An 18,862-nucleotide genomic window follows, 5' to 3' on the forward strand; every position below is an offset into this window, starting at 1 on the left:
TCCCTTCCCCCTTTGGAGTCTAGCCCAGCAGGGTAGGATATCCATCCCCCCGGCCAGCTGACTGTGAAGCACCCTCCTATCCAATGCACATGAGTCACTGTATTGGTGCTGATCACAGAGAGCAGAACTCACCTTAGCTGGGTCAGGTGTGAGCAGCCCTTCCTTACGATACCACTCTAACAGGGTTGTTAGTTCCTGTACTGATGCTCTCCACATCTGGCCACTGGATGTGCCATCCCTGGGCCTTCCTGGCAGGAACCCAGTGCAGACCAGTGGGTGACACTGCCTATGACTGGCCTTCATCAACCTTCTTGGAGCCACAAGTGATCCAGAGTTTGTGGCTTCCTCTGCTGGGCCCAGGTGCAGTTGGAAATACCAGCTGCACACCTAGTCTAGCTTTTATTCACACTTGGCCTGGAGAAAGTTTGCTTTAAAGTCTAAGTTCCCCTGAGTCCTGTTTTCTGTAGCCTCTGTCTACTGGCTGCTTGTTGGGCTAGGCATGGTAATTCAGGGATTAGGAAGGGTAGTAGGTGTGGCTTGCCCTTTGGCCCCAGGTGTGATTCTATCCAGACTCTTTTTACAGACCTCAGTAGGGTGTGGCCACAGACATCCAGTAGGTGTGGCTTCTGAGATCCAGGGGTGTGATCTGCCCACCCTACTTAGCAGTGTTCAGGGGGAGGTGTAGCTCTGGCCTCAATACCAGAAACCTGACGCACTGATGCACCCCCTGCTTCCTGGCTTCTCAGAACAACCCTTCGCCCTGACTGAAGCTGGAGAGACTCCCAAGAGAGTGGGGCAGTTGCTTTTCCCCAGGCTGGTGCCGCACAAAGTGGATGATCCTTCCAAGAAAGATGGCCACTTTAGTATTGGAGAATGACTCAGCACAGGGGTTTGGGTCACGGTGTCTCTCCCTGTGCTTCCAACTTTACGCTGTCCTCACGCAACTTCAGTCCTTTCAGCTCTCCCACTACCGGAGCCCTAGGTAAATGGCTGTGAATGAGATTTTCTGTGTAGGCACTTTAATATGGAACCTGTGTCTCAGAAAGCTCAGTCTCTTTCTTACAGACAGAAACCTTGTTCTTTTCACCACTCAATGCTGTCTGGTTGCCTCTTCTAGTCTCTGGGGCTCTAGGCTGAGTGTCAGGCCTGGGGCTGAGGACTTATACCTCTCAGGACCACTCTACCCACCATGAGAGTCCCCTGGACCCTCTGCCCTGCTCACTCCTGAGAGTGGGGCAGCTCTTTCCACATCTCCGCCCTTCCTACCTGTCTCATTGAGTCTTCTTCTGTGATCCTTGGTTATAGACTCCTCTTCATTTAGTCCAAAGTTGGTTTTTCAAGATGATTGTTCTTAAATTAAGTTGTAATCCAATTTGGTCCTGGGAGGTGGCAGTTGGAACGTCTGCCTATTCCGAAGCCATCTTGGAATCTCCAGTTTGTACTTCCTTTCTTTATATTTCTTGAAAATGCTGCTCTATGGTTGCCATGCTTTGTATGTTGTTTTTGAATAATTTGATGCCATTGTAATACCTTTGCCTTTGTAAACTAATCTTTTTTTGCCTGAAAGCCCTGAGAATTTTTTCATAATCTCTAAAATCTTAATAGTGTTTTATTAGGATATGTTTCAGAACTGATTGTTCTTGGTTGATTTTCCCTAGTATGAAAAATGTGTCGATTCAGGTCTTTTCTTATTTCTGTTTTATTGTTCTGATTCTCTTCTTCAGGGACACCAATTATGCTCAATCTCTTCTGCTTGTCTTTCATTTCATTCACTTCCTCTCTCATCCATTTTGTTTATCTCAGTTTTCCTTCTCTTGGTTTATTTCCTGATTTTCTTTATGCTTCAATTAACTTTTTATTACAACCTGTCCTCCCTGGTGGACTTTGTAATTTGATCTTCACTTCTGATATAATTTTGTCTTTTTCTTCTCTTTCTTTCATGAATTCAACCAATTTCATTTCATTTGTCTGTTTGCTAGTTTTTTTCCTTACCAATTTCTGTTAAGTTTTACGTTTCTGATTCAAGGGTTACTTTTCATATCCCCAAATACTTGTTTGAGAATATTTAGTTCAGTTTGTATTGTCGTGTTACAGTTTTCTTTGAATTCATGTTTGTTGGTGAGGCAGCAATAGGGGGTAGGGAGGAGCAGAGGTGGGGACAACCTTTAATCAGTAGTAAAGATTTTTTCTTACATTTTATAGTAGATTTATATGGATGTAGCCTGCTTTCATCTATTCATGTTTATTTCGTGAACAGAATTGTTAGTTTGAGAGTACCCTCTTCTGGGCAGTTTCTATTATGGATGGCAGTAGTGTTAGGGTAGGAGCAGTCGGAGTGTGGGCGTATCTTGCTGCTTTTGTGTCTGCTGGTTTCTGAATTTCCTCTTATTTCCTCCTTTTCTTTCTACCATGTCTCCAGTGGAGATCACATCTTCTGTCCATATCTGATTCTCCCCCAGAAATACTGCTTCTCTGAGGCTGCTCCTTTTGGTCCCTGCCCCCTGCAACTTTTAAGCCTTTAAGGGAGTGATCCCCAACCCCTGGGCCGTGGACCGGTACTGGTCCGTGGGCCATTTGGTACCAGTCCGCAGAGAAAGAATAAATAACTTACATTATTTCTGTTTTATTTATATTTAAGTCTGAACGATGTTTTATTTTTTAAAAATGACCAGATTCCTTCTGTTACATTTGTCTAAGACTCACTCTTGATGCTTGTCTCGGTCACGTGATACATTTATCTGTCCCACCGTAAAGGCCGGTCGGTGCAAATATTTTCTGACATTAAACTGGTCCGTGGCCCAAAAAAGGTTGGGGACCACTGCTTTAAGGTATACGCAGGGCTATGGACTACCAAGTTCCAACTTGTGCTCAGCATCTCAGCTTCTATTGTTCACTTTCTTGGGTGAGTTGGTCTGTGTTTCCGCTCAGCCCCTCTGCTCCTTTATGCCTCTCCCCTCCCACTCTCCATACCCATAGGTTACACTGCCAGTAGGGAGACTGTTGGAGAAATTTTGGAAAAAATTTTCCCTCTGCTTACAGATATTTGAAGGTTGTGGTAGCCTCTGTCTTCTAGAGATGCTGAAGGTGTGTCGTCCCTGTGCTTTTATTTATTTGTTCCCTGTGTTGATTTTATGGTTGTTTGCAGAAGATGAGGGTGAGATTTGGAATCAGGTCACCACCATTGTTTTCCAAACCTTGACGTCCCCTATTGACCTAATCTAAAATTATGAGCATTATTTGATATCAAAGAAATTATTCAGTATCTATTAATGGTTTCCAATTTTCTGATTTGTGATTTTTTTTAAACTAAAAAATGCAGGAAGCTGCTACCATCTTTTTTAGTTTAAAAAATTACAAATTTCTGACTTTTCTTACTAAGGAGATATTTTCTTCATCGTTTGACAATGTAATTTTATGAGAGAGAGACTTAAGAAAAGAATAAACTCTGCTCCCTATTAAAATGTTAATTTTAATATAATTGAAGTATTAGTTTTTTTATTTTCAGATTTTCTTTAATAAGCCAGTGACCATCAAAATCAATATTTATGATAAGACTCTATTCACTTAATTTTATATAATAAATTTTTATATAAATATTTTCCTGGTAAAAAATTATTACTAAATTTCAAATATGCACAAACTCAGTTCCTCTTTGATGGTATTTTTCACATAATATCTTGTTAATAAATATTGGATCCCTGTCTTTTATAGATAAGAACTAAAAGAACCAAACAGGGAAGCATCCATATTTCAAGATCTCTAAGAAGAGGTAGCAATATTTAATATGGAACAAAAACCTTGTGAATCGAATAATGAAGATCTTGTATCAAGTAGTGGCGTCACATCCAGTGGAGGTATGTGTTCTTTATAAAACAAGATGGGAAAAACAAAGAATTAAGCAGTCTTTCTACTAGTCATTCAAGCTACTATTTTTAAGTATGTTTTGGCTTTAACTGTTCAGGGCACAGATGTCGGCCATGAGTGTTTTCCATGTTCTTTATAAATCTACTTTTTGAGAAAGAAATTGTTAAATCTTTTAAAAATAGCATATCTGTTTTTTAGCATTGTTTCTGTGTTGAGACACTTCAATACATTGCACATTTCCCTAAACATCTTCCTTTCCCTCATCTACTCTGAGCCAGAATTCTGTATCACTTTGACTTCTTTTCTCTTATGTTTCCTCACATCCAGCCAGGTCTTGCTCCTTCTATTCTCAGAAATGTCTCTTGAATACATTTTCCTCTCTCCATTCCCATTACTATTGTCCAAGTTCAGGCCCCCATCACCTCTGATTGAAATTATTTGAGTCAAAAGATAGCAATCTGGGAAACAGAAAGAGGTGGAATAAACAGGTGGATCTTAATATAAGGAGTTGGTAGCAAGGGTATTGAAAGAGCTGAGAAGCCTAACCAGATGAGATAATCCAGATGTTAGTAACTGCAGGAAGGTGCTACCGTCTTTGGGCTAGAAGGATCATGAGAAAAGGAGCTGTTGTCAGGACCTAGAAGAAGGAGGTAGAATCACAGAGAGGGCTGCTCGCCGGGAGCTGAAGCCACCACTAGCTGCCAGAAGCCCATTTGAGGTAGGGGAAGGGGAGTAATACCTTAGCTTGTCTCCTTCTGCTGCCCTGCGGTTGTACTGCCAGAACCTCCCATTGTGAATCTAGCCTGGTAACGAGTTGGGACGGGAGCCTGGGAAGAGTAGAGTTCACACAACGCACAGCAGCAGAATAGGGGAAGGACAGAGAATGGGTTTTCTGGCTGTTGGGCTAATGGCTTGCACAGTCCCGACTGCTTTCTCTGTCTTATCTCTCTCATCTAAAAGAATGTATCCAGTTTATTCTCAGTTCCAGACATACTTCATTTCATTGCTTTCTTTTTTTTGAAGATGTATGGCAATCCTGTGTTGGGCAAGTCTAATGGAGCCATTTTCCCAATAGATTCAGATGATGGTTAGCATTTTTAGTAGTAAACTATCTTTAAATTAAGGTGTGTACATTTTTTAGACATCATGCTATTACCACTTAATAGATTATAGTATAGTGTAAGTATATCTTTTATATGCCCTGGGTAACCAAAAATTTGTGTGACTCACTTTATTGCAGTATTCACTTTACTGTGATGGCCTGGAACTGAACTGTACAGAGATGGGTGCCTGTACAGACCTGTTATTTTACTGATCTGTTTAAATACCTTTATTTTAGCACCTTATATTGTAAAATCTTCTGCTACTTAAGACGCTCACGCTATCTAACACACCACTGTCACTTTCACTGTTCTATACCCGTCAGCCCTGCCCACCTGCGCCAGCTCACCTCCTCACTTGCGCCGTATCCCCCATACTCAGTGTGGGTACTGGCACTCAGCTCACGGACCGTCTCACCCTCTTTAGGTACACAGAATCATCCCGTAATATCATTGTCCTCATGGTAACCCATCTAAGATCTTGGATTCACGTCTCTTGACCTCTTTAGTTCTTACCATTTGGCCTCCCACTGTCCTATCTTGCTTTTGGATCTTCTTACCAAGCTGTTGGATTTCTGCTAGCCGGCCTCCTGTCTGGTAGCACTGTCACTCCTTATTACTGCAACCCCTATTTTTTCTGCCTCATGAAGATAGATACTGGTTCTCAACCAAGGCCCTGTGTCAAAATCACATCAGATTTTCAAACATTTAAATGGCTTAGATGCATTAAGTCTGGAATGAGCTGTAGGCACCACTGTTTGTTGTTATTATTGTTTTAAAGCTCTCCAGGTGATCCTGATTTACAACTAAGGCTAAGAACACCTGCTCTAGATTCTGCCATTTTCTCCTGTCAACCTCTTCCTACCTTTACTTTTTTTTTTGTATCATTCAATATTGCAACCAATTACTTGCCATTATCCTCGACTTCCTTTTTCTCTTTTTCCCCTGTTGCACTCTCATAGAAGAACCCCAGTCTTTGTCAGGCAGACTGTCTTCCCCAGTTTTGTACTGAGCTGCTGGAAGGTCCTGCTGGAAAAAATACACAAATGTGGATTTTTCACAGTCATAGTCCCCATCTCATCTGGGTCCCTGGTACTGCTGAGGGATATTTCTCCTGACCTTAGCCAGTTCTCTCTCCATTTCCCCACAATGCTTATTTCAAAATTATAGCATTCTCAAGTCCCTTACCCTGTTACCCTCTTTCTTACTTTTAGATAACATCATCTCCTAATGGTCAGAGAAAATAAAGCCATTAGGCTGGTGCTCTCTTACTTTCTCACATCTTGTTCCTAAGACCCATTATTTATTTTATTTTTTATTCATTTTTAGAGAGGAGAGAGACAGAGGAGAGAGAGACAGAGAGAGAGAAGGGGGGAGGAGCTGGAAGCATCAACTCCCATATGTGCCTTGACCAGGCAAGCCCAGGGTTTCGAACCGGCAACCTCAGCATTTCCAGGTCGATGCTTTATCCACTGCGCCACCACAGGTCAGGCAAGACCCATTATTTAGCACAGCCCATGTCTCTTTCCATCATAGCTCAATGGAGGAGGCAGCTAGCTACTTATGCTTGAATTCCCATCCCCACTATCATGTTCAGCCTCCTCAGAGATTTGGCTCCAAAATCTCTGTAAAATCTTTGGCCCCACTCTGATTTCTTCCTTCTCCTCCTCTCCATTTGCACATATCCATAAATACAAACATGCTAACTCTCTGCCAACATAAAAGACGTAAATATAACAAAACAAAAAATAAAACCTTTTTCTCAACTTATATCTTCTTTTCTTCATAGTGTGCCTTCTGAAAGAGGAGTCTGTATTCACAGGCTTCACATCTTCATCATCCATTCACTCTGTAAACTACTGACTTAGGACTTTTAACCTCATATTCCAATGAAATCACTAGTAACCAGAGTGACTAGATATTTTCTTTCCTTTTTTTTCTCTTTTTTTTTTTGCTAAATCTAATGAAGTTTTTCCCCCAAAATTTTATTTTTAATTTTTCTAAAATAGTAGAAAAATGGAAAAAATAGTACCGTGAATTCTTTACCTGGATGCACCAGTCGTCAATATTTTATCATATTTGCTTTATATCTACAATTTAGGTTTCATTTTGCTGAAGTTGAAGGCATGATGATTCTTGCCTCACAACCTGACGGTGTATCTTCTTAGAATAAGGATGATTTCCTACATTGTCACATTATTGTATCTAAGTCACAAATTACATCTCTCACATGCAAAATATATTTACTCTTTCCCAAGAAGGCTCCTAATAGTCTGATCCCATTACAGCATGTACTCAAAGGCCAGAATCTTGATCTAAGTGAGATTCAGGTATGGATGAAACTCCTGGATTGTAATTCCTTTACAACAGCTCCTTGAGTGGAGTTCCTCTTAATCTGAAGACCTATGATACCCAACATTCTGTGGTAGGCAGGCACAGGATAACCAGTATCCACAATCCTTTTCAAAAAGGGGTCAACAGAAAGCACATAAATCTATCGCAATTCTGAAATCCAAGTGAGCACAGGATGACCATTCCTTGATGAGAATTCAGGCCTGGAAATAATTCTCTATGGTTCTTTGTTCCATCCTCTGGACTCTTGGGTCTGACTTTGAGTTCTTTCTTTTGCATGATACATAGCATGTATTTTCAGCCTAGTGCTTTTCTCAGCCTGCTTTTTGAAAAGGCCTCTTTTTATCTCATATTTTCTCTGTCTCTTAGTCCAAGCCAGTGGCATGTCTTGAATATAATTCTCCAAAACCTGTGAATCTTCCTGGGTTTCACTTTTTTTGTCTTCCCTTTAAATATTGGTATTTTCTCAGAATACTCTTCTTGATCCTCTTTTCTTTTCACTTTATATACTGCCCTTAGATCAGGGGTCCCCAAACTACGGCCTGCGGGCCACATGCGGCCCCCTGAGGCCATTTATCCGACCCTCGCAGCACTTCCGGAAGGGGCACCTCTTTCATTGGTGGTCAGTGAGAGGAGCATAGTTCCCATTGAAATACTGGTCAGTTTGTTGATTTAAATTTACTTGTTCTTTATTTTAAATATTGTTTTTGTTCCCATTTTATTTTTTACTTTAAAATAAGATAAAGGGATTTTTATTTCTTCATTTATATTGTGCATAGGGATTTGTTCATAGTTTTTTTTTTATAGTCCGGCCCTCCAACGGTCTGAGGGACAGTGAACTGGCCCCCTGTGTAAAAAGTTTGGGGACCCCTGCCTTAGATGATCCCACTGACTCCAAGGATTCACTGGATCTCATATGCTGATAATTCCCAAGTCCTAATCTCTGAAGCAAACATTCATTCCTGAACTTGGTTCACGTACAGTATTTCCAAAGCAAACATTCTTACTTGGATGTTGCTGATGCCTAAAACCCAGGAGAAATAGTTGACACCTCCCCTTCTTTTACTTTCCCCATATATTTCTCAAGCCATGCCTCAGTGTCTGTTACCATGCCTCTGCTTTTAGGACACACCCTTATTGTTTCATGCCTGCATCATTTAAAGCCTTCTTCCACTTGGATTCTCTACCTTCAGTTTTATCCCCATCAGTGCATTCTCCACACCAAAACCAGAGAGCTTTTTCAAAAAACAGACCTACTTATATTAACCTCCTACTTTCAGATCCTTTAATGATTCCTCAGAGCTTTTAAGATGAAACCCAAACTCCTTGACATGACCACAAAGCCTTTCATGAACTGTCCTACATTTTCTTTCTCATACCTGGCCACGACTTTCACCCAGAATATGCCATGCTGTCCAAGCCTCCTCACCAATAATTATGGTGCTCCCACTGTCTGGAGTGCCCTTCCTCTTCTCCTGTCCTCCAGACCACTTGATTATTGCTCGTAGATACTTCAAGACTTATTCAGCTCAAGTATCACTTCACCACTATCAGGTAAAACTCCTTTCTTCCGAATCCACTCCTTTTTACGTGGGCTCCTCTTTCAGAAATACTTTCACTTGTCTATTTGCCTCGTGAGACCTTGGGCTCCTTTGTGGTTCAATAAAGGAATCACCTAGGATAATGTTTGTCACAAAATATTTTAGTAATAAGGTAATTAATTAATTCTTTAATATTTAGGTTCTTCAAGTCCATTTTTTATGTCAACTATTCGTGGCACAATAATTGAAAACACATCTTCACCTGGAACTTCGACACAAATTCCTTTTTTCCCTAAATATGAAGTACAACTTGATTCTCACAGGAAAGTCATCCCTTACCCTGGAAAAGAACACATCGAACGTGTTTTGGAAGAATATTCACATCAAGTGAAAGATTTGCAGAAAAGACTAAATGAAGTAAGTTGAATTCTTTTTTTTTCAGTACCTGATGCCATTTTGGGGGAGACAGTGAGGTGCAGTGCTTTGAAATAAAACATGTATTTTTTTGGAAGAAAACCTTAACAATAAGTTTATTGGATAAACTTGTTAATTAAGCTTATGCCTTCTATTTCAGTATTAAAAAACTGGGCTGATGGAAGTGTACATCCTATTTTTTTTTGTTGTAACTAGTCCTAATGTCTTGCTTTAATAGTGTAATTTTTTCCAGTTTTTTTGAGATACAATTGATGTTACAGTATTTTATAGGTATATAGCATAATTATTTGATTATATGTCATGAGATGATTACCATAGTAAGTTTAGTTAATATCTGTCATATAGATATAGATATAAAAGAAAAAAATATTTTTCTTGAGATAAGAACTCTTAGAATTTATTCTCTTAATACCTTTCATATATACCATGTAGCAGTGTTAAGTATAGTCATCATGTTCTACATTACATTTCTAGTTCTTATTTCTCTTATAACTTGAAGTTTGTACCTTTTGACCACCTTCATCCAATTCCTCCTCCCCAACCCCTGCCTCTGGTAACCATAAATCTGATCTCTTTTCCTATGAGTTTATTTTTTGTTGTTTAAGTTTCTTTTTTTATATTCCACATTTAAATGAGATCATACGGTATTTATGTTTCTCTGTCTGACTTATTTCACTTAGCATAACACCTTCAATTTCATCCATGTTGTCACAACTGGCAGGATTTCCTCATTTTAATGGCTGAATAACATTCCATTGTGTGTATGTGTATTTTTATTCTAATTGTTTATCCATTCATCCATCAATGGACAGGTTATTTCCATGTGTTGTAAGTAATGCTGCTCTGAACATGGGAGAGCAGATATCTCTTCGATATAGTGTTTGTTTGTTTGTTTTGTGTTTTTATTTGTTCATTTATATTGCTAGAAGTGAAATTGCTGGGTCGTATGGCAGCTCTATTTTTAATTTTGTTGAGGAATCTCCATGCTGTCTTCCATAGTGGCTGTACCAATTTACATTCTCACCAATAGGGCACAAGGGTTTCCTTTTCCCCACACCCTGGAGCACGCACATTCTAGTGGGCTCCTGGATGTGTGTTAAATTAGATGCGTACCCCTCAAGCTGATGCTTTAATACAAGCAGGTGAGCCTTCTTCATTTTAAGTCTGGGCATGATTGGCTGCCTCTGAGCTGGGCCCTATGGTGGATGAGTTTGAGCACACCTGCCCTTTAGAGGGTTCTCAGACGCTGCAGTCTTGTAGGTCACAGGACTTAAGTCTCGTTGTTTTTCAAAGTCAGATGTTTTGGGGACTCATCTCTCAAATGTGTGTCTTAAAAGTTGGGATGCCTGATGTGAAGTTTGAACCTTCGCTCCTCAGGGAGAAGCTCTGGGTTTTGAGTTCCCTCCTGGTGTAGGACACTGTGGTGGGGCTGGGGTTTATGGTTAGACTGTGTTCCTGCCTCTTCTACACACTTTGGTGTGGTTTTTTCTTCTTGTTTGCCCAATGTGTAGTCTTCAGTCAGCCAGCCTTTAGCTTTATTTAAAGAGGAAATTGTTCTGTATGTAGCTGTAAACTCAGTGCATTCATGGGAGGACATGAGTTCAGGATCTTCCTACATCACTATATTGGACTGGCACCTGTACTCTTGTCTTTTTGATGATAGCTATTCTAACAGGCGGGGAGGTGATATCTCATTGTGGTTTTAATTTGCTTTTCCCTAATAATTAGTAATGAGCATTTATGTATCTTTTTGCCATCTGTATGTCTTGTTTGGAAATATGTCGGTTCAGGTACTTTGTCCAATTCTTATTGGATTATTTGGTTTTTTTTGCTAGTGAGTTGTATGAGTTCTTTGTATATTTGGATCTTAACTCCGTATCAGATACGTGATGTGCAAATATTTCTTCCCATTCCATAGGTTGACTTTTCATTTTGTTGATCATTTCTCTTGCTGTGCTATTAGTGTCATTTTAATGAAACTTTAATTATACAAAATGTTACAATTAATGGCATTCACTAATAATTATAATTAATAATTGGTTTAGGCCTGCTGTCCTACAATCACAATACTTGTTTGCTTGTTTTTTACAAAGTAGTGGTAAAAGGAAGGTTTTCCGATGTATATGTATATACGAGAGCTGAATAGTGTAGAGAAGTTATTTGCTAAAATCTTCAAGTGGATATTATATAAAATCAAGCTGGTTTTAGTCAGCTTTACAATTGCATGTTGGGTCCCAGTAGTCTATAGCCTGAAAGTCAAACTTATACCAACTTATATGAAGACCTTTGTGGTCTACCCTCTCTCTGTGCGTTTGAGTCTCTTCTGAACCTGTTCCCCAAATGTAGCCTCTGTTTCAGAAACATTAAGGCACTTGCTCTTCCCTGGATGTACCATATACTATTCTAGCCCTCATGCTTTTGCCCAGGTAATTTCCTCTCCTCTACCTTGTCTGCCTGGCAGATTCTTATTATCCATCAAGACTAAGCTTAGGCATTTCCTTCTCTGAAGCTTTTCCTTTAGACAGTAGGGGCCATCTTCTTTGTACACATGTCTATTGTAGTATTTAGTACATTTTATTGTATTCATTAACACATTGTTCTACCTCAATAAACTACATGAGCATTTTTAGGGAAAAAAACAAACCTACAACCTTGTTAAGTGTTGAAACAAGAAATCCTTTTCTTTATAGCTCTAATGTCTCTCAAATTTCTCTGCAATACAGGTATTTGGAAGTGTTCTTCCATTGTCACATTATCTATCTTTGTGTCTTTGTATCTTTCTTACCGGCTATGTGCTTATTTAATCTTGGTCTCTTTTTAACTTTATAATCTTCCTTTAAATGTTTATACTCATGGATGAACACTAAAAAAAACTGGTGGCAAGCTCTCCTTTAATAGGCAGAACTTGATGGCTTTGCTTTGGTCACCAACTGTTAATGCTGGGAGCTCCCTCGGGGCCTGATTTTAGAGATATTTGTGAATTCTTTGTAGTAGAACACCTTGATTTTGGGGTGATGGTTGTCTTGTCTGTTGCTGTTATGGGGCAAGTTAGGAGACCTTGATTCTTGCCTTTTTGAGAGACATAATTCAATCAAGGGACAAAGTTCAGCAAGTAATGGAAGAATTTATTGGCCATGTAGGAAGAAAATCAGAGAAAAGGGGTTTTAGGAGACTGGTTCAGAGGATTAACCCAAGATGAGCTGCTGCTGCCCACTGCTCCCCCAGTTGCAAGCCTCGAGAGGCCCCTTAGAGCTTAGAAGGAACAGAAAGGCAAGGAAAATGTGCCTGGGGGAAGAAGAGGAGAAAGAAAGAGGAGGAAGATGCAGGCATGCTCCCAGAAGAGAGAGCACCCTGGGACCTCAGTCCTAAGGGATTTTTAGGGTGGGGATTTTAGGGGAGCTCTTAGGGGAGGATCTCAATAGACTATTCAACAGCTCTCCAGGTGTGTCTTTTAGTGTCATGGTCTTCATTGATTGGTAGGCGCCAAGGCAGGGTGGGAGGGGGTCAGTAGTCAATGCAGCTGGTCCTATAGATCAGCCTGGCTTTTCCTTTGTCTGGTTTTGCTGCTCTTTTTGGCCTGGAGCTGAAACACAATTGAGGCCTAATGTTATTTCTAGGAGTTAATGCTTAAGCATTTGTAAGGTATTTTTCCCCGCCAAGAAGGAAGGAACGGGGCCGGAGCCACAAAGTGTGAAATAATAAATGGCTTTATTAAGTACAGAGCACACACCCCGCCCGGCAAGGTTCCCTGGCCCCGAAGAAAGATGGAGACCAGAGAAGTTGCACGGATTAAACCATGTGGGAGATATTTAAAGGGTCCCTCTAGGGAAGTGGAGCTACTATGACGTGGTGAAATTTCACTGTCTGGCAGACCATCGCTTCTTTCCAAATGGTTCCTGGGAAGCTTCCTTTGGCGGGCTTGATTGTGGGCGGTCCTAGCCAAAGTGGGCGGGTCTGAGTTCCTACGTGACCATCCCTCTATCCACCGACCTTACATTCTGACCTTTTGTGTTAAATAGAAAAAGGGGTGCCGTTTATTCATCTGGCTACTTCCTGCTGAATAGGGGCATCGTGGGGAGGGGGAGATCAGAAGGTGGTGGCTTGGAGGGGTGTTAAGAGGAACATCTGTGTGGCTGTGACTGGAGAAACTTTGCAGATGCGGTCCTGTAAGGTTTTAAAAAAAAGAGAGGAGTAATAGGGGATTTTGCAGGGTCCAGCCTTTTGGTGAGCTGGAGATGGATGGAGTCCAGTGGTTCCGACTGCCAGAGGTCCTATAAGGAGGCAAGCTTGAGGCAGAACTGCATGTCAGGAGTGGCGTAAAAAGGGGAAAGGAAGAGGGTCCCATCCATTCCCATAACCGAAATCTGTGAGAGAACTAGAGGTTCAGAGTATGAAGGCAAAACAGGGAAGGCAGTCCCGTGTCCACCAGAAATGAGATGGACTGACTTACCCACTTGTTGCAGAACCCTGGGTTCTCCAAGTCCAGGACATGTCCTAGGAGTTTGAGCGATGCACCCACCTGGCTGGATTGGCCTTCCATTTGGGCGGCTTGTCCTCCATGTAGAGGCGCTGAGGAAAAAACCTGTTGCCCAAAGGGGCAATCTCTCTGCCAGTGACTGGGCTGCTTGCAGTCAGGGCAGGGCTCAGTGGGCAGCCGCAGGCAGGGGCCCTGCCGGGGCCAGTGGTCCTGCTTGCCACACTTAAAGCAAGCTGCTGGTGGCTCTGCTGGTCTCAGGGTTGCCACAAGAGTCGGGGTTTGGAGCGTTACCTTCTGCTGCATTAGGGCCTAGCAAACAGGCCTGTTTCTACTAGTTGGGACCGTTAAAAACTTTAAATGCCGTGTTCACAGGTTCTGGATAGGGGTTTGGGGGTTGGGGAATAAGAGGAGGGGGGCTCATGCGGAGCCCGGCACCCCAAATCCTGCAGGAAAAACGCTGGAGCCAAAGGCAGGACAGGGCAGGAACTTCCTGTAAGAAAATTGGGGTTGGACGTCCTGAAAACCGGTGTAAGAGCCAATGCCAGGCTGAGAAATGCCTGACGGAGGCGGGACTAGAGAGCACAGTGAAGGGAGGGGCCCCTGGCCAGCAGGGGAGGAGAAAGAGAAGGTAGTTAGTAGATGGCGAATAGGAAACAGGTTTTTGCGAAGGGAGAGGAGAGAGAGTTTGGAGTCCGCGGAGAAGGAAAGATTAGGAGTAGAGGTTTTAGGTAAGGTTTCTCTGGCCAGAAAAAGGCCTGCACGGTGGAACAGGCAGCACAGAGATTAAGGACAGGTGCGTGAATAATTAGGAGCCATGAATGTAAGAGTTCTCCAATCAGTTCCCAACTTTTTTGGCGATAGTTAAATTGGTGAGGGTGTTAACACCGAAAGTCCCTCAGGAGGCTAATTGAGTGGGTTCTGTGGCCTGGCCACAGCGGAGAAGAAGAACAGTTTCTTCTTCTTTAGGGAGGGAGATTCCTGTGCCCCAAATTCCTGTGCCGCACTCAGTTCTCGGAGTGGTCAGTATGAAGTATTAGCATCCTAAAAACTCAATGTCCAGCCACAGATGAAAGTGGATGTGCTTGGGGAGGTCTCCACAAGCACACTCTCATTCGGACGGACGGAAAAGACTTCCCTGACGTAGCTACGGTTTCAGACAGGGAGTCTCGGAGGAAAGAACTGAGAAGAAAGCTGGAGGCAGGGGACTTACCGCACCGTGTGCCGAAGTGGGTTGGAGATCGGAGATCCTGGTTCTTTCTCCTGGTTCTTTCTCGGAGGGGAGGAGAAAGGAGTGTTCCTTGCGGACTTCTAACTCCTTCCGGGTTTTCGGCACCAAAATGTAAGGTATTTTTCCCCGCCGAGAAGGAAGGAACGGGGCTCGAGCCGCAAAGTGTGAAATAATAAACGGCTTTATTGAGTACAGAGCGCACACCCCGCCCCGGCAAGGTTCCCTGGCCCCGAGGAAAGATGGAGGCCAGAGAAGTTGCATGGATTAAACCGTGTGGAAGATATTTAAAGGGTCCCTCTAGGGAAGTGGAGCTACTATGACGTGGTGAAATTTCACTGTCTGGCAGACCATCGCTTCTTTCCAAATGGTTCCTGGGAAGCTTCCTTTGGCGGGCTTGATTGTGGGCGGTCCTAGCCAAAGTGGGCGGGTCTGAGTTCCTACGTGACCATCCCTCCATCCACCGACTTTACAGCATTATTCTCCAGCGTCCTTGTTTGTTCTCTCTCTAAGGGGATCTAAAACAGTGGTGGGATTCAAATAATTTAACAACCAGTTCTCTGCCCTAATGACTGTTTTAAGTATTAATAAAAAGATATACCAAAAAGTAGTTTATTATTTCATGTATTTCATACTTATATAAGAACAATAAAAGAGGTACACAAACTAGATTATGTTATGTGAAATTTTTAAAATATTAATGAAAAAATATTAAATAATACCTGACAAAAAACAATGAAACTGTTACTTAAGATATTTCCAATGACAGCTTGTCACCCCCTGGTTGTTTGGCAATTTTTATGTTTGTTTACTGAAGTAACAAACACAAAGGAATTAAAATGTAGTATTTCATCAAAGGTATAATGAGTTATATGAAATGGATAAATAAATATTACAAGCATAGTTCTGTCAAATTTTTTTCACCTATCGACAGAATAAACATTACTATGGGCACTTAGAATATGCTGTTGCACAGATGAACATTAAAAAAGAGTAAGGAATGTAAATTTGTGATTTCTACATTGGGCAGCTGCCCAGGTGCCCAGCTTAGAGAGAACCCTGATTACAAGTGCCATTTTAACTACTGGTTCACCAAATTCAACAACAACAAAAAATAGGTTTCGGTTCTTATGAACTAGTGCGAACTGGCTGAATCCCACTGCTGGTCTAAAACCACGCAGAAAAGGTCAGGGCAGGGTCCGAATCCCGTGACCAGTGGTGTGAAATCAGAAGGTCCCTGCCGCATGACCAGCTAAGGGAGGAGAGGTCACCCTGGGGGAGAGGTCCTTGTTTTCCCAGTTTTGCCCATTGCTAGGCACCTGGAACTTTCTGCCCTGGTGGCCTTCTATGCTTGGCCCATAGTGCTTGCTCTGCTCATGTCTGTCTCACTACCTATCCCACTGCCAAGCACAATATTTTAAGTGAGTTGGACGTGGCAGTTGACTTTTCTATACAAGATTTCAACCAATTCTTTTGTTCTCAGGAGTGAAACTTATTTCTATCTTTATATTGAGCCAGAAGCGGATCTGTTTTAGAAACAGTGTTTTGGTATAGAGAATGGATTGAAAAGGGGCAAGCTTGAGACAATGAGACTAGTGAAGGATCCAGTGATCTAGGTAAGACATGATGGATTAGGCCCTGAACAATGATGAAAGGGGAAGTGCACATAAAAATAAATTAATAATATCTACATAGTTTTGGGAAATTCTTAGCTATCAGGAAGTATGTTCCTTTGATGAAGACTAATTTGCATGGCACTTTATTTTTTCAGAGCAATGAATTGCATGAGAAACAGAAGTTTCACTTAAGGCAGTCAGTCATTGATTTGCAAACAAAGCTTCAAGAGATGCAAATGGAGCGAGATGCCATGGCGGACATCAGGTTGGCATCCGTTACCTGAAACGATTTTAGAGCTTTACCCTGCAGTATAAAACTACTTGTGTGATTATGAGTTTTATCAATATTATTTTTTTTTCTCTTTCATTTATTTCATAGACGAAGGGAAAGTCAGTCCCAGGAGGATTTAAGAAATCAGCTTCAAAACACAGTTCATGAACTTGAAGCTGCCAAATGCCTTAAGGAGGACATGCTGAAAGATAGCAACACACAGATAGAGCAGCTAAGAAAGGTGATGCTTAGTCATGAGGGAGTGCTTCAAGAAGTCCGGTCAATCCTAGTTGACTTTGAACAAGCCACAGGCAAGAAAATATGTGAACATGACGGCGTGTCTACTGTGCACTTCCGCAACATGGGCTCAGCTATTAGTAAACTCCTAAGAGAATTAGACACAGAGATTTCTTATCTTAAAGGGAGGATATTTCCAGTAAGTGGTGAGAACACTACTTCAATTTTGTATTAAAATTTATTAAGACAATAGTATTAAGCATATATATTTTTTAAATTCTTAAAAGTAAGTTCTCATTTTGTACTCTAAAATAACAGAAACTGCTTCCATAATGATCTCTCTCTCTCTCTCTCTCTCTCTCTTTAATTTTTATTATTTATTGACTTTACAGAGGTTGGGGAGAGTAAGAAGTATCAACTCATAGTTGCTTCACGTTAGTTGTTCACTGGTTATTTGTCGTATATGCCTTGACCGGGCAAGCCCAGGGTTTTGAACTGGCGACCTCAGCCTTCCAGGTCGATCTTGACCCACTGAACCACCATAGGCTATGAATCCTCTTAATAAAGGGAACTAATTTGATTGACCTGTATGGCTTCATATGTGTATAGCCAAAGTAAAAGATCTAATAAAATATAGTGATAGAATATATCCAATTCAAGTATTAATTTTATTTGTATCTTTCAAAAGCATTCCTTTAGTTGAAAAATCTCTATAAATTTTTCAAGCCTGAGATTTACTAGTTTCTAAATCAGCATCTCTTTTTTAAAATCAGGTAGAAGATCAGCTTGAAGCACTGAAATCTGAATCACAGAACAAAATAGAACTACTGCTTCAGCAACACCAAGATAGGTAGGCTCCTGATGGAGGTATGGAAATCACGGGGAACCCCCACCACTAGGCTCCTGTCTCTCCTCAGCAGTCTCAAAGTCTAAAATGCTCTAAAACACAGTTTTCTTTTTTCGTAGCTTTGTGACAAGCTCTTAAAAAAATTATTCTTACACTTGTTAAAACAGTCGGGAAGACTTTATTCAAAACTATTAAAATAAGAATTTGTAATTTTAGAAAGAGATCAGGCTCAACTCCTAGTATAACAAGGACATGCGAGATTCCTAGCAAGATGCAGGGTGAAGGGAGTCACTGGAAAATTACCAAGAGGATACATAGAGGGTGAAGGGATTCTCACTAAACTGACTCGAGTCTTACTATGCTTAGGAGCAATAAGAGGACCAAGGAGGGGAGGGAGGCTCGCCAAGGTCAAAGCCTAATTGAGAAGAAGGCTCAGAGGATCCTGACTAAAGTTTGGTCAAAGAGGAAGCCTTTATCACTCATTTGTTGGCAAAACCTGACCTGAGCTAATTAATGTAAAACTTTTTATAGTCTTTACAATTTAGTGAGTATTTTTAAGCCTATTGTTGCCTTAGTAATATGTTTGGTTTATAGGACTCTTCCCTAGATCTCTCTGGGGATGTCATATAATATATAGTATATACTTATAATTTATTACCTTTTATAAAATTTAAAAAATTTTTGAATTCTAAAACCTAGCTGATCTCCAAAGGATTTGGGTAAAAGACTCTGTATGTAACTTAGACAGTTGTCATAAAAGGCATGCATATTCAAAGCCATGGGAACTAGCTTGATTGACCTGTATGGCTTCATACGTGTATAGCCAAAGTAAAAGATCTAATAAAATATAGTGATAGAATATATCCAATTCAAGTATTAATTTTATTTGTATCTTAT

The 18,862-nt window shown here is 41.1% G+C and overlaps 1 protein-coding gene across 2 annotated transcripts in view; it reads left to right on the forward strand.

Annotated features, from left to right (window-relative positions):
• Window positions 1–3,784: 3,784 nt before the first annotated feature.
• Window positions 3,785–18,862, forward strand: part of CCDC158 (coiled-coil domain containing 158) — a 77,639-nt gene continuing 62,561 nt past the window's right edge. For both annotated transcript variants that reach the window (XM_066280830.1, XM_066280831.1), the window contains exons 1-5: window positions 3,785–3,854; window positions 9,057–9,274; window positions 16,766–16,875; window positions 16,990–17,317; window positions 17,892–17,968. In XM_066280830.1, coding sequence (XP_066136927.1) covers window positions 3,785–3,854; window positions 9,057–9,274; window positions 16,766–16,875; window positions 16,990–17,317; window positions 17,892–17,968 — 803 coding nt within the window. The remainder of the gene's footprint in view (window positions 3,855–9,056; window positions 9,275–16,765; window positions 16,876–16,989; window positions 17,318–17,891; window positions 17,969–18,862) is intronic.

The sequence above is a fragment of the Saccopteryx bilineata genome, chromosome 5 (genome assembly GCF_036850765.1).
Source record: "Saccopteryx bilineata isolate mSacBil1 chromosome 5, mSacBil1_pri_phased_curated, whole genome shotgun sequence".
In the NCBI taxonomy this organism is placed as follows: domain Eukaryota; kingdom Metazoa; phylum Chordata; class Mammalia; order Chiroptera; family Emballonuridae; genus Saccopteryx; species Saccopteryx bilineata.